Below are 14,128 nucleotides of genomic sequence, written 5' to 3'. Positions count from 1 at the left end.
GATCGCCCGTAGGTGAGACCTTGCTAAGTAGTTGAAGCGAACTTATTTATAGAACGGAAACACGTTACGCTCTCGTCTAATTATTGTTTGGAGTTGCAAACTGTTTTAGCTAACTGAAGTAAGCTGTTACATTGACAATAATTTACAAAGTAAAGGAAATTAATGCTTTACACAAAGTTAACAAGCTGTCTGTATTGCTTCATGGATGTAGGTAGGTACTTACTAGCTGTTGCTCGCGAGTTCGTTTGTAAAAAATAGGTTTTTGGTTATATTCATCAAAATCCGTGCAGTACTTTTCGCGTGAAATAGTAACAAACTTTTGGCGCTCGTTGATAGATGGTTCATTCTCTACCTTTCCATCTAAAACATATGATGATGATGTCCTCCCAGAAGTAGGTATCCATTGATCACGACCTGTCAAGATGAGTTGGTCTGGGCCCTTGCATGGGCGCGCGCGAGCGTGACTAGCAAACCCAAACTTGGTTTTGAAAGTCCGTTTGCAAGAGCTAAAAGTATGCCATTGCCGCAAAACATATACAAAACATATACGGGTGAAGACCAAAAAGTTGCACACCGTTAAAGCTGCGTTAGCAGGTAGTTATAATTTCCATTAACTTTTTCCATTGTGACACGAAAATTATCCATACAAATGTATGATAGGTATATGCGGTTGTCACACTACGGTGCTGCGGTTTTTAACTTTGTACGGTAGAATCTTGATTTGTACACAAAAACCGCGTGGCGTAATACACTGGCTCCGTCTCTCCGTGCAGATGTGCGAATCGCACGACGGTTCGCACTCCAGGACGACGATGCGGTGGGGTATGCCACATTGCGCGCCATAGAAATGAATATAAGAAATAAAATGTGGTTCGTCGTGTGGTGTTCCGGACGGAGATGCGGAGCAAATCCGTGGTGGTGCGTCGTCGCCGCACGCGAATTCGTCGCTCCGTTCGCCGCAACGGGATGGGGCGGCGGTGTGAGAACCGCCATACTAACCTAACGCTCTTGCCTTAAGGAGACGTACAGTCGTACGTAAATTTGGTAACCTTTTATTGTCTGGTTGACAGGTGGTTTCCTGAACGAGGCGGGCTGGTACGCGGACGCGCAGCGCGTGCTGCTGCGCTGCCGGCAGCTGTGCCGCGCGCAGCCCGCCACCGCGCACTACCGCCGGCTCACCCTCGAGTGCTGCCACCGGTCAGTACAATACAAATCGTCGATCACTACTTTAAACAAAAGCTCGTGCCTCAAAATTGATACTTTTTTATGAACATTATTTCAAATTTCAAAGGTCAATTTTGTTGACGTATTGATTTGAGATACGAGATTTTTCAAAGTAGTGACGAAATGTATGAGTAGACATGCATATACTTGGATCCGCAACGATCGGAGCCGAGAAATACAACTGACATTTCGACGCTGTGCCAGAGCGCCAGGGACCATCCGCGGACTCGGCCCGGTCCAAGTATATACAAGTATATCTAAGTTTATACAAAATTATACACATCATAGATCAGGGGCCTTATTGTCTAACGTACTCGGAATCACAACTGTTTTCACCATTTTCTTCTGTCAGACGGTATTGGATGTGTTAAAGAGATGGTGTATGCGACCGCGAGCACCCGCGCGTTAGACAATACACCCTCAGGGGTGGCCAGCCGGTCGCATGCGGTCGACCTCTCGATGAATGAATGTTTTTTCTTTCTTTCTTTCGATTGCAGATACCTATAGGTATATAGTCGAATCGAAACGCCTCTCAAAAGGCCCTCTTGCTCTACCTCAGGGCTAGCGCTTATTATAGAGGTTTTTGACTACCTGTGTTCATTTCAAGGGAACTAAATCCCTACTATATAAAAATATAAATGCGAAAGTAACTCTGTCTGTCTGTCTATTACGCTTTCACGTCGAAACAGCTGAACTGATTTTGATGAAATTTGGTATAGAGATAGTTTGAGCCCCAAGGATCAACATAGGATACTTTTTATTCCGGTAGAAGGTGCCACCACGCGATAATCAAGCCGCAGACGAAGTCGCGGGCATAAGCTAGTATTTAATATTATAGTTATTTGTTTTTGGCTAATTGCATCAACTACCCTATTTACCTGTCTATTTATAATGTTATACTAACAGACACATTTAAAAGTAATAGTGCAGGTCCTCAAGATGTACAATACCTAATCATCGTTACGTCACTGTTTCTGGTACTCATATTTTATCGAATCATCTATTTGTAAGATATTAATTGACCTATTGACTGCAGTTATCAGCGGACAGCAAATATCTACGCCGAGCTTGATATAAATAACTTCCGGGCTGTTCTTCTGCGCGGTCAATGTTTTTCCTTCTTTTTAACTGAACCCAAAAGAAGGATGCCCCTAGTTCGACTGCGTGCTCCTTTCAGCTCTGTGCCCGCAGACAACATGCCTGCCAGTAATTTATTACTAATTTATTATATAGAATCTATATCATAGATTATAGTGACCGATTATAGAGTTGGCGAATACGACCAGATCGCACGACCCACTGCTCATGTATGAGATATGAACTTAGTCGCGCAACGCGGTTGCTTGTATGTTATCAGTGCTTTATATTAATGAATTCTAAGCAGCGAGTCGTACGGCCCGGTCGCCAGGGGGGCATATCTACATACCCCCTTTCATGCTTGAATTTAAATGCTCTAATTAGAGTACATAAATTGCTGCGGTGGCAATTGTTTCACACTTAGAAACGACTGATGAAGCTGTAATATAGATCAGTGAATAACCAACTCAAACAGTTACCCCCTGTTTCACTATCCATTGATTAAATTTATTTGACGCATTAATGTGATGCCGTCTCTGTTTATTATGTTCGAATAGACGGAGACAGTATCACATTTAACCGTCAAATAAAATTAATCAACGCCTTCCGAAAATGTCATGATACTTCCGCCCCTTGAAGTCTCTATGCCCCAGTCGGAAACCCTCGCTTTATACCGCCATCTTCCCAGGCCACCTAAGCTAAGCTAGCCGTTGTCGGTCAGGTTGCTGAACACGCAGTCGGCGTACTGCTGCTTCCCGGCGGCGGCGGAGACCTACGCGCTGGCGCTGGAACTGCTGGACCTGGCCGATGACTCGCCCGGCGCGCCCGACCGCCCCGACACGCCCAGACATGTCTCCGCCGAGTGCAGCCACAGGTAACAGTAACACTTTATAAAAGCTGTATCGATCTGCTTATGATTAAAGAGTTGGTGTCCACCTTTTACCGATTCACCGATCAAACGCTCAATTTGTATAACATTGTATTGGCGTGTGCATACCACCAACTAAATTAGAGGTTCCCAAAGTGGTCGAGGCGGACCCCCAGAATTCCACGGACTGCCCTGAAAAAAGAATGAAAGTTTTAGAATTTCGATTGAAAATAAATAAGGTGATTGATTGATCTAGACGAGTTTAAAAACATAACTCGTTGACGATTGTTTTCGGTGCAGACTGGACACGTGCGACATCCTGACGGTGGTGGGGGGGCTGTCGGACGGCACGGAGGAGGAGGGCGCGGAGTGGGCGCTGCCGGCGCTGCTGGCGCGGCTGTTCAAGGAGTTCAGCGCGCTGTTCTTCGTGCGCTGCGACTATAGCGCCGCCCACGCGTGGGCCATGCGCGCGCTGCGTCTGCTGCGACCCGACACGCCGCCCAAGTAAGTACCGCGGGGACGCGCACACACACCACCATCATCAAAGTCAAAATGTCTTTATTCAATTCAGGCTATAACAAGCACTTATGAATGTCAAAAAAAAAAACGATCACCAGTTCGGAAAAACCTATGTTGAGAAGAATCCGGCAAGAAATTCAACTAGACATCATCACCATATCAGCCGTACGACGTCCACTGTTGGATTTAGATCTCTACAGACCTCCAGTTGTTTCGGTTGAAAGAGGCCTGCATCCACTTTGAACCCGCTGCGCTTGCCGATCCACGGTATCTATTCGAAAACTTTTCGGCCCCAATGCCCGATTCTAATAATGCCAATTTGTAAAATGCCTCCAATATCTGATTCTAAAGACCTGGCTTCACAATGTCGCCGTATCGCCGTCTACGGTGTAAACGGCGGGGCGCCGTCAAACGCTTGGTACGTTTGGTAGTTTTTGACGGCGCCGCGCCGTGACACCGTAGACGGCACCGTACCGGCGACATGTGTCCAGGCCTAAAGACTACGAATGTCTGATTCGTCATCAATAGAATAGGTGGATATGTTGAAAAAGATAAACGGATTTGGGTTAGTTCAATTTGTGTCAGGCCAATCAAGAAATAAATACGCAGTATGTTTGCTACTGAATATTATTTTATCCTTGTCCGTAAAGTAAAGAAATGTGGATCAATACTTTATTCTTTAATATATTACATATCCTTGTGAGTCCATGCGTACTTTATAAAGAACAAATGAACACTAGCAATAACCGAGTGTACTTAATAAAGCACAATTTTTTCATTGCATTGGGATTTTTTTAATAATGTCCAAAATAACAAAGCTGTTTAAAAAAAAATAAGGACTCAGGAGGTTGGCAAATTATTTGAATGATTTCACTTTTTTTTTTTTATTTGACTGGATGGAAAACGAGCATGTGGGTTCACTGTCTTTTTTAGCACTTTTTTGTGATGTGGTGACCTAATTATCACCTATAGAATTTATTTAGGTACAACGACTTGCTAACAATGAGCAACGTTGTTGATAAAATGCAGACTTATAATAACTCAAAAGCTAAAACATATACGGTTGAATGTCTAATAAACAATTAGACAATAAATTGAAGTTGTTTCTAATTCCGATAACCTTAATGAAAAGATAATCTAATATTTAAGAGCATACGTGACGTCGTTGTTGTTGATGTTATCTCTTTCTACGGTTCAAACGTCGATAGTATCACATGTTTACGGGCTATTGATCCCTTAATCGGCCATTACAATATTAATGACGTGATATATTTAGTCCAATAAAAATAGAAGGACGAAAATATATATATTTCAATGTGAAGTAAAGAGGTCGATGACATTGACATGATTTGTAAACCGAGATTTCGTAAGTTGCATCAAAAATGACATGTTGAAATGAATGTTTAAAATTTGAATAATTTTCGGTTTATTAGATGTTTTTTTTATATTCAATGCCAAGGGCGGAAACTTGTTTTATTTTGTAATATTTATTCCCATGTAAACACATTCCGATAAGGCCACGGTTGCGTTGTTGGCATCGATATTTTTATACTTAAAATAACAAATTTAATTGCAATGACTTATCGCGTATTTTTAGGCTAAGTGAGAACGAAAACAACAAAGTTTTGTGGGGAAATAGCTTTATCATTAACACTACTAAAATAAAATATATATAGATAGAAAAATCATCGGATTCTGTCAAGTGTGGTAAAACTTTATGACGCGCGGTTGCGGTAGTAGGATTTGCAATTCACGCTTACTTTGGTGATATGCGTCGCATGTTCGGCTTGACGCATCCAGTTTCTACCAGCACTTACACTAATCGTCCTTCACCTGGCCGGAGGGCATCCTACTACGTGTACCGAGACGCGGTCTCCACTCAAGATCTCGTTTATTCCAACGGTTGTCGGTTTATCGGCAGATATGGTCCATTCATCAGCCGACTGCCAATTCTAATCCATTATTCACGCTGAGTAAACTTACGACAGGTATTTTATAAGCAAAACTGCTAGTAACTTCAATCCCTTTGACATTAAAACCACGTTTTCTTGCTGCTGTTTTGTTTACTGGAGACTTTAAGCGAATGCTAAAGATACGTGAGGTGCATTGGTGACTTTTTTATATAAGAAATTGAAACTTTTTGACAATCATGAAAAGTTGACATTTGGTTAAATGTTATGTCCTCAAGTGAGGACCGGGGGATCCAGGAGGGTATGCCGCACGGGCGGTACTGAAATTACGAACATCGACTCATTAAAGCCCTCTTCGACTTCGGGCTTATAATAGACTCTCGTTCGTAATTCCTTATTTACCGCCCTTAGGACACAATGTACTATTATAATGGTGATCGTTGCAGGATCACGATCGAGGTGGTCCGCGCGTGCGGCAAGGCGTGCGTGGTGAAGCGCCGCTTCGGCGCGGCGGGGCTGCTGGTGCGGCAGGCCGTGGCGCTGGCGCGGCGCGCGTTCGGCGCGGCCCACCCGAGATACGCCGCCGCGCTGCTCGACTACGGCTTCTACCTGCTCAACATCGACTCCATCCCGCACAGCGTGGCCGTCTACGAGGTGGGTGTCACTCTCTCCCGGCCGGGATGATCATCATCATCCCAGCCTATATACGTCCCACTGCTGGGCACAGGTCTCCTCTCAGAACAAGAGGGCTTGGGCCGTAGTTCCCACGCGGGCCCAGTGCGGATTGGGAACTTCACACGCACCATTGAATTGCTTCGCAGGTGTTTGTGCAGGTTTCCTCACGATGTTTTCCTTCACCGCAAAGCTCGTGGTAAATTTCAAATGTAATTCCGCACATGAATTTCGAAAAACTCAGAGGTGCGAGCCGGGGTTTGAACCCACGACCCTCTGTTTGAGAGGCGATAGGTCAAACCACTAGGCCACCACGGGATACCGGGGGTACGGGATACGGGGATACCGGGATGGAAATACCGACCCTGTTTTTCGTGTACGCGCCCATAGAAGCTACTGTCAGTTTCTATGGGCGTGTACACAAAAAACAGGGCCGGTATTATCCGGGCCGGGAGAGTGTCACCCTACGAGGTGAGTGCCGTCCCTCCCCGCACATAGGTACAACAAGAGGCGCGGCGTGCTGCTCGATAAAACTAAAAAATTATGATATTAATTTAATAATAATTTTAAATGATAATTATTTCAAATCCAATTTCTTAATAATATGTGACTTAAAAAATCTTATTTAATAATATAGTAATGCATAAAAATAAAAGGTCTAATAAGTTAACCATTGTTTTCACGGTTGCTATTCCATCTCTCAATTGTAGTAAAAAGCAGAGTGTAAGACTAGCATTAAACCCATTTTCCCCTCGACGTATCTAACCACCCTCGCCGTACCTCGCGTGGCTATTAGAGTAGTCTCGGGTAAAACGGCTCGTTTTATGCTCTTGTTGTACAATCTACTATGTTGAACTCTCCTGAACCTATTTGCGCGCACTTCTGATAGTATTCTCCCCGCAGGAGGCGCTGGCGACGCTGCGGCGCGTGTTCGGCCGCAGCAGCCTGCACGTGGCGACGGCACAGGAGGACCTCGCCTACGCTCTGTACGTGCTGGAGTACTCTTCTGGAAGGTTCTACAAGGCGCGCGACCACGCCGAGCGGGCCATACGCATCATAGAGGTGCAGTATTGTATTAAACCTCTCGTATGCCGTGTGACGGATCCGTCCAGGCCACGCCCCCAAAGTAATCTGTACCTTATGCTTACGTTATTAGAGTCCAATTTTCTTCGACTTTATTATGCCCCCCCCCCAATGTAATTTGAAACCTAAAAAACCCAATTAGAGTCTAAATTTCACCAAAAAATACCTCCTTGCCTACGAAAGGAGTCGAGAGGCGAAATATCGCTAGATGGCGATAGTGTCGTGAGGCCCGTTTAGATATCGCGTATGGATTCGCCGCTAGAGGCGCTAGTGTATCGAGAGGTCTCCGAAATGTCACATGTCACTGTTTTTGGGTGAGCTACGCGGGTTAATTCGAATAATTTTGTGTCCTTTATGCAATACCTGAAATTAATTATGGCAAATATGCATTACGGGGCAACGGATGTCTGGTGTTTTGAGACAGTTTAGTCTTTTGGAAACCTGTTGTGTTTCGGCGTGGAGAGTAAGACAGCCGGTGAAATAACTGGCACTTGAGGTATTCCATCTTAGGCCTCTAGGTTGGCAACGCATCTGCAATACCCTGGTGTTGCAGTTGTCTATAGGCGGTGGTGATCTCTTACCATCAGGAGACCCACTTGCTCGTTTTCCATCCAGTCGAAAAAAAAAAAAAAAACCTTTCCTCTTTTACAAAACGGGACTACGGAACCATTTTGGGCGACATTTATCTGGTCGCATTTTTTACGAATTGGCTCTAGATTTTGACGTCGTTTTTACGATTATTTGTTAGTGTTCCTGTGTTCTTACCAAATAACTGAAAAACTGTATCAGAATATTCGGCCATGATCACAGAAGAGTGTCCAGAAAAATGAGACGGTTGATTCGCTCGAATAATCGCCCTCCCGGTACATCTGCCAAAGAAATCATAGTGAAATTGATTAATGAAAAAGTTCCACCCTGGTGATTCAGTTACCTCGACTGTACTAATGTGTGTATGTGTTACAGACGCTGGTTCCGCCCGACCACCTGCTGCTGGCGTCTGCGAAACGCGTTAAAGCGCTCATACTGGAAGAGATCGCTCTCGACACGCCCGCGGCGCAAGAAATGCGCGGTACGTTACGTTAGCATATACTACACTAGCTTTTACCAGCTACTTTATAAGTCCAAATGGTCCCCTGCTTATAGGTACAGTTAAAGAAACTGGTGAAAAAACGTCATGTTAACATCACATTCATTTGCCGAAATATTGAGCTTCAATGGACTTGATTTTCGGTACGACACTTCATCTCTCATTTCACTCCTTTATCGCCTACCTATCAAATTTCCAATAGGTCCGTACGTACGTACGTCCCCTAGACGTCTAAAAAATGTTTGTCTAATTTCAGTTTGTCTAACAACTTTTACTACAATGAATTGTTTGACTAAAGTCAAATTTTTCCTACATGATCATTTTTATAACTAGTTTTATCGAATATTATTTTATCTAAAACTCACTCACATGTGCGGAATTGCATTTAAAATTTACCACGAGCCTTACGGTGAAGGAAAACATCGCGAGGAACCCTGCACAAACCTGCGAAGCGATTCAATGGTGTGTGTGAAGTTACCAATCCGCACCGGGCCCGCGTGGGAACTACGGCCCAAGCCCTCTCATCCTGAGGGGAGACTTGTGCCCAGCAGTGGGACGTATATAGGCTGGAATGATGATGATGACTGTCGCTAATATTTAATATGAGAGTGAGAGGGACGGTACTATACCAACGAGTACGATTTCGTAGTAGCCCCCCAGAGGCGGGGCGCTGCTTGTTCCGCCGACCGCCATTTTGATAGTTCGTCGCCCGCAGGCCCGTCGCTGCTGCTGGACGAGTCGGAGGCGCTGCACAAGGCGGCGCTGGCGCTGTCCATGATGGCGTTCGGGGAAAAGAACGTACAGACGGCCAAGCACTACGGGAACCTCGGACGGCTCTACCAGAGCATGCACAAATTCCAGGTATTTCAAATACTGCTCATATTATACCTTTATGTGAAAGTTAGACAAATATCGGTATGGGGGGTATTTAGAGTCCCGGGGAAGGACATAGGATAGTTTCTATCCCGGAAAATTGCATAGTTCCCGCGGAATAGCGAATTCTAAGCGAATTCGCGGCCAAAACCTAGTAGACAATAATTTGCAATTTAGTCGAACTAGCAGCGTAGGATGTGACACAAGATGGACGGGTGACCTGGTTTAAAGCCGCGGGTTCACAATGTATGCAGACCGCTTCCAATCGAAGCAACTGGCACTGATAGTTGTATAACTTTCAAGTAACCAGGCTTTAGATTAGTTATAATATTAATTCATATTTCAGACTATTGTGTACTTGCTTTCAGCTGTCCTATCTAGTTTCATTTGCAGGGAAGTGAATACATAACAAGTCTGGATTTCATTCGACTGGATTGTCTCCTGATGGTACTAGACAACTGCTTTTGCAGCGTTGTCCTAAGATCCTAAGTTTCACTTGTCAGGAAGTGAATACATTAACAAGTGGTGGATTTGCACAAGTTTGCTTTTTTTTTATATTTGTTATATATATTACCTATCAAAAATCTATTATTATCATTTCTTTCTTTGTAATAGCTGTCTGCGAACAAACCTTTAAGGAAACTATAGGTCTAGATTGTGTTAATTTAAGTCTGTTCATAATTCTGTATAAGACTGTTTGTTTCTTATTAATAAATAAATAAAAAAAAAACTTATAATAAATATAGGCTGGGATGATGATAAAATGGTACCTAGCAAGCGAACAATGCACTCGAAGTGAAAAGCAGAGTGTAGAACTCGAGCATTAAATCCATTTTCCCCTCGATGTGTCTATGTAAAATGGCTCGTTTTATGCTGTTGTTGTACAATCTAGTATTGTTTATTTCAGGATGCAGAGACGATGCACCTGAAGGCGATCGCCATAAAGGAGGAGCTGCTGGGCGCCGAAGACTACGAAGTGGGGCTCAGTATCGGCCACCTCGCCTCGCTCTACAATTATCACATGCAGCAACACAACGCCGCCGAGACGCTCTATCTACGCTCCATCGCTATCAGTGAGTACGCGCCCTAACACTGGAAACATACTATTAAAACGCGACGCCACGCCACGTCTGCAATTTTTTTCGCAAACATGGTACATCAGTCGAGGGTTCCCTGGTCAAACCTAATAACTCGATAAATTCTAATTTAAACTTCTACATAATATAGTTTTCTTTTTCAGCATCCCTATTATTTCGACTTACCGGATTTGACCAGGGAACCCTCGTGTACCGCATGAATGAGGGCTATCGTTTTTTGTCTCACTAGATGGCGCACTGTTGCGTGAGGTTTTTAAGAATGGCTTTCAAAGTCTGTTATTACGGGCGTGAAAACAAAGTTTAGATTAAAATCATATTTAATACACCTTAAAACCGTACCATAAAAATATCGAGCATGCCACAGTGTTGCATAGTCCCCGTTTTGTTCGGAAAAAAGGGAGGACAAAGGTTTCCGAAAGACAAAACTGTCTCAAAACACAGACATCCATTGCCCCGGAACGCATATTTGCCATAATTAATTTCAGATATTGCAAAATATTCACAAAATTATTCTAATTATAAATAAACCCGCGTAGCTCACCCAAAAACTATGAGATTTGACATTTCAGAGACCTCACGCTACACTAGCGCCTCTAGTGGCGAATTCATACGCGATAGCCCTCATTGTAATACTTAGCTAAGTCCCCTATAATTAATAGAAGTGTTGTATGCGAGTACTGCCTTTTCGCAACGTAACGTTTGGCAACCTGTTTCATTTCGCAAACTCTAAAACTGTAAATATTTCAGGAGTTATTTCAGGGCCATCGTGTAGAACTCTTTAGGTTAGGTTTTTTTTTTTATTCGACTGGATGGCAACAGAGCAAGTAGGGTTAGGTTAGTTTTATAAAAATCCTGAAATATTTACAGTTTCAGAAATATTAAACAGTTGGGAAATGAAACAGGTTGCCAAACGTTATTCGGCGAAACATTAGTAAACCGTGTTGTATGTTACGTTAGGTCTGAAGCTGTTCGGGTCGCGCTACTCGGGGCTGGAGTACGACTACCGCGGGCTGGTGCACGTGTTCACGCAGCTCAAACGGCACGACCGCGCCGAACACTATTCCGCGCTGCTGCAGCACTGGCACGGTAATTAAACACTGACTTTTCGTCCAACATTCGTCAGTGCCTTAACCTCGTCAGGCCCTACGTCCTAAAGTTAAGTTTCAAATTCTAATGATCAATATTTGACGTGGGCCTTACGTGGTAAGGACGAAAATCTGGTGATGATATGGATCCGAGACGTGGTGCTTCACTATAGGCTCAGTTGCTGAGCGAGCTATGAAGGGCTATGCTCAGGATTTCTCTAAAGGATCGAATCAGAAATGAGGAGGCATTTTTTATTACTAATTTATATTTGCATTCTTCCCGTTTTATTCTCAACAATATATCAAACAACTAGATACTAGTCCCACTACCACGATAGTTTTTTTTATGCATAAGCCATAGTTGAGAACCCTAAAGCGACCGCCGAGCGTAGGTATGAAAAGTGAAGTACATACATGTGATTGACTTCTGTACCTATTGTTCCTTTTTGACTAAACTATTTTGCATAAACTGAACTGTTAAAAACTATCAGGTTGATAGTATGTGCGCTTCAAAATATGTCAGAACAACATAGTTATTCATTTATTTTGCTGCAAAAGTTGCATGTAAGAAACTTAAAGCTAGTAGTCTTTACTTTTTTTATTTCTATTGTTATTATTGCCTTCCAGAATTACGGGAGCAATCTAAGACCGAGCAGCAGCCAGACTTGGGCGCGGAGGAAGTTCTGCCCCTCCAGGAGCTGCAAGCCAAGTTGTTCGCGCCCAACGACTGAGCGCCAAGTCATTAGTCAAATTGTATAACCCAGGCTGGCAGCCCAGTCTATGTTGTGTGTAAAGTATGCCGAAGCCCGATGTCGCGTCAAATTCACTGCCAAACTGTGAATGCTTTAAGAAGACTAATTCGCGACAGCCGTAGTTTATCTCGTAGAGTATACTGAGTCAGCCTTTTTAAAACATGCACAATGTCCAGTATTTTTAAGATAAAGCACAAATTGGGACCGCGGACGGCAGCTCGACTGGACTCGGATGATTTTCGGTTTTGGAGTAGGGACTGTTTCAGTTAAACTGTAAACTTAAATGATTAGAAGTGTACGTACGAACCATTTTCAAATACTTATACATGGCGAGGGTTCGAGAGCAGGGTGTACTCAAAAAAACTTGTTTCTACGTTCATTTTAACCTTTTTAACGTCAACTACGTATATCGTTACCATTTTAAAAATATCTCGTATCCCAAATATTGATTTGAGATACGAGATATTTTTAAAATGGTAACGCATATATATATTCTTGCTTGAATCTTGTAAAGTTCACTGAAAAATTATCAATTTTGGATAAGAGGTTTTCTTAAGTAATCTATATCCCTCTGATTAGTGTGAAAGTAACTTTTACGCAATCAATTAAAAAACAATTCTACTAATAGGCGTCAAAAAGGTTAAAAGTGGACTAAAATGCGGATCCTAGAGTCTCATTGTCTGACTGTACAATCGCAATTACCATTTCTACCTGTCAAACTGTATATGACGGCGGTAGCAATGCGAGCGAGTTTCAACAAAATTAGATTACTTTTTTTTATTATGACCAAAAATTATATATTTTTCTTGTTATAACTATCATTGGCACATTGAGGCTAAACCTTTGTATGTGAGCATCTCGAGTTGTCGCCCTACAGTCAGTCGCACCCTACGTTATTCTGCCTGTGATGGTTTGGGAGTGGTTCGTAGGAGCATAGAGACGAGCGACTCAGATTGTCAAGGAAGTAGAATACCAGCAGCTGTAGAGCGTTAGCTTCCTCATTCTAAGTGATTTCATTTGTATATCAAAATGTATACTCTATATAAAATGTAGATATAGTTTTTTCGTTGTTTTATAGCTTATTTTTAGTAATAGCCAATTTATTGTACGATGTGAAACATTGAAAACTGTATAAACAATAATTTAAGTTTGTTTTTATTTCTTGCCAATAACCGATGTATTTTCGTGTTAAAGTTTAGTAGTCTTATACCTACTATTTACACTTGAGAGGTTAGTAAAGAATTTATAACTTTATCTGATTTTTTTTAAAGATATTGGCCTTTAGTAATCGTCTTATGTTGTAGAAAAAAAGTATTTTGGAATGCTGTTACGTAATGTTTTGTAGATTATTGTGATGTATAGACAGGAAATACTTATATAACGAACATATCTAAGAGCATTGACAGACACTAGTACTTAGCTTAGCACGTTAATGAGATAATATAACTGTATATAAAAGATCGCAGTAAGTTAAGGATTTATTTTCATACATTCTCAGCTTGATCGTGTATGGGACTTGTTAGTTGACCGTGAATGGCTGTTGTACGTCGAAATTGCAAGTAAATAAGTTTTACGACGAAAGGGCCTTTATTTTGTAGAATATAGCTCCCTTTCTACTCATAAAACTGTCAAAAAATGTAGGTGCCTCTGATGAGGCAAACTATGCCGCAAAGTGCGATAGCTATAGCACGCTATAATATTTATTTACCACTAGCTGTTGCCCGTGGCTTCGCCCCCGTTGATTTTTTCTATATTTCCTTCCATAAAAACCTCCTGACAACGAACACAACAAAAAAAGAATTAGCGAAATCGGTCTAGCCGTTCCCGAGTTTAAAATGTGTTGCTTTCATTTTTATTTATAGAGATATACTCGTGCTAATA

At 42.5% G+C, this 14,128-nt stretch overlaps 1 protein-coding gene across 1 annotated transcript in view; it reads left to right on the top strand.

Moving 5' to 3' along the window:
• Pat1 (Protein interacting with APP tail-1) overlaps positions 1–12,723 on the top strand; it is a 46,928-nt gene extending 34,205 nt beyond the window's left edge. The window contains exons 4-13 of the mRNA XM_074100288.1: positions 1,071–1,197; positions 3,023–3,175; positions 3,470–3,673; positions 6,045–6,252; positions 7,174–7,332; positions 8,317–8,422; positions 9,156–9,301; positions 10,221–10,386; positions 11,368–11,496; positions 12,123–12,723. Coding sequence (XP_073956389.1) covers positions 1,071–1,197; positions 3,023–3,175; positions 3,470–3,673; positions 6,045–6,252; positions 7,174–7,332; positions 8,317–8,422; positions 9,156–9,301; positions 10,221–10,386; positions 11,368–11,496; positions 12,123–12,226 — 1,502 coding nt within the window. The 3' untranslated portion in view covers positions 12,227–12,723. The remainder of the gene's footprint in view (positions 1–1,070; positions 1,198–3,022; positions 3,176–3,469; positions 3,674–6,044; positions 6,253–7,173; positions 7,333–8,316; positions 8,423–9,155; positions 9,302–10,220; positions 10,387–11,367; positions 11,497–12,122) is intronic.
• Positions 12,724–14,128: the final 1,405 nt, after the last annotated feature.

This window comes from Choristoneura fumiferana, chromosome 17 (assembly GCF_025370935.1).
Source record: "Choristoneura fumiferana chromosome 17, NRCan_CFum_1, whole genome shotgun sequence".
Classification (NCBI taxonomy): domain Eukaryota; kingdom Metazoa; phylum Arthropoda; class Insecta; order Lepidoptera; family Tortricidae; genus Choristoneura; species Choristoneura fumiferana.
This window is presented reverse-complemented; position numbering and strand designations above follow the sequence as displayed.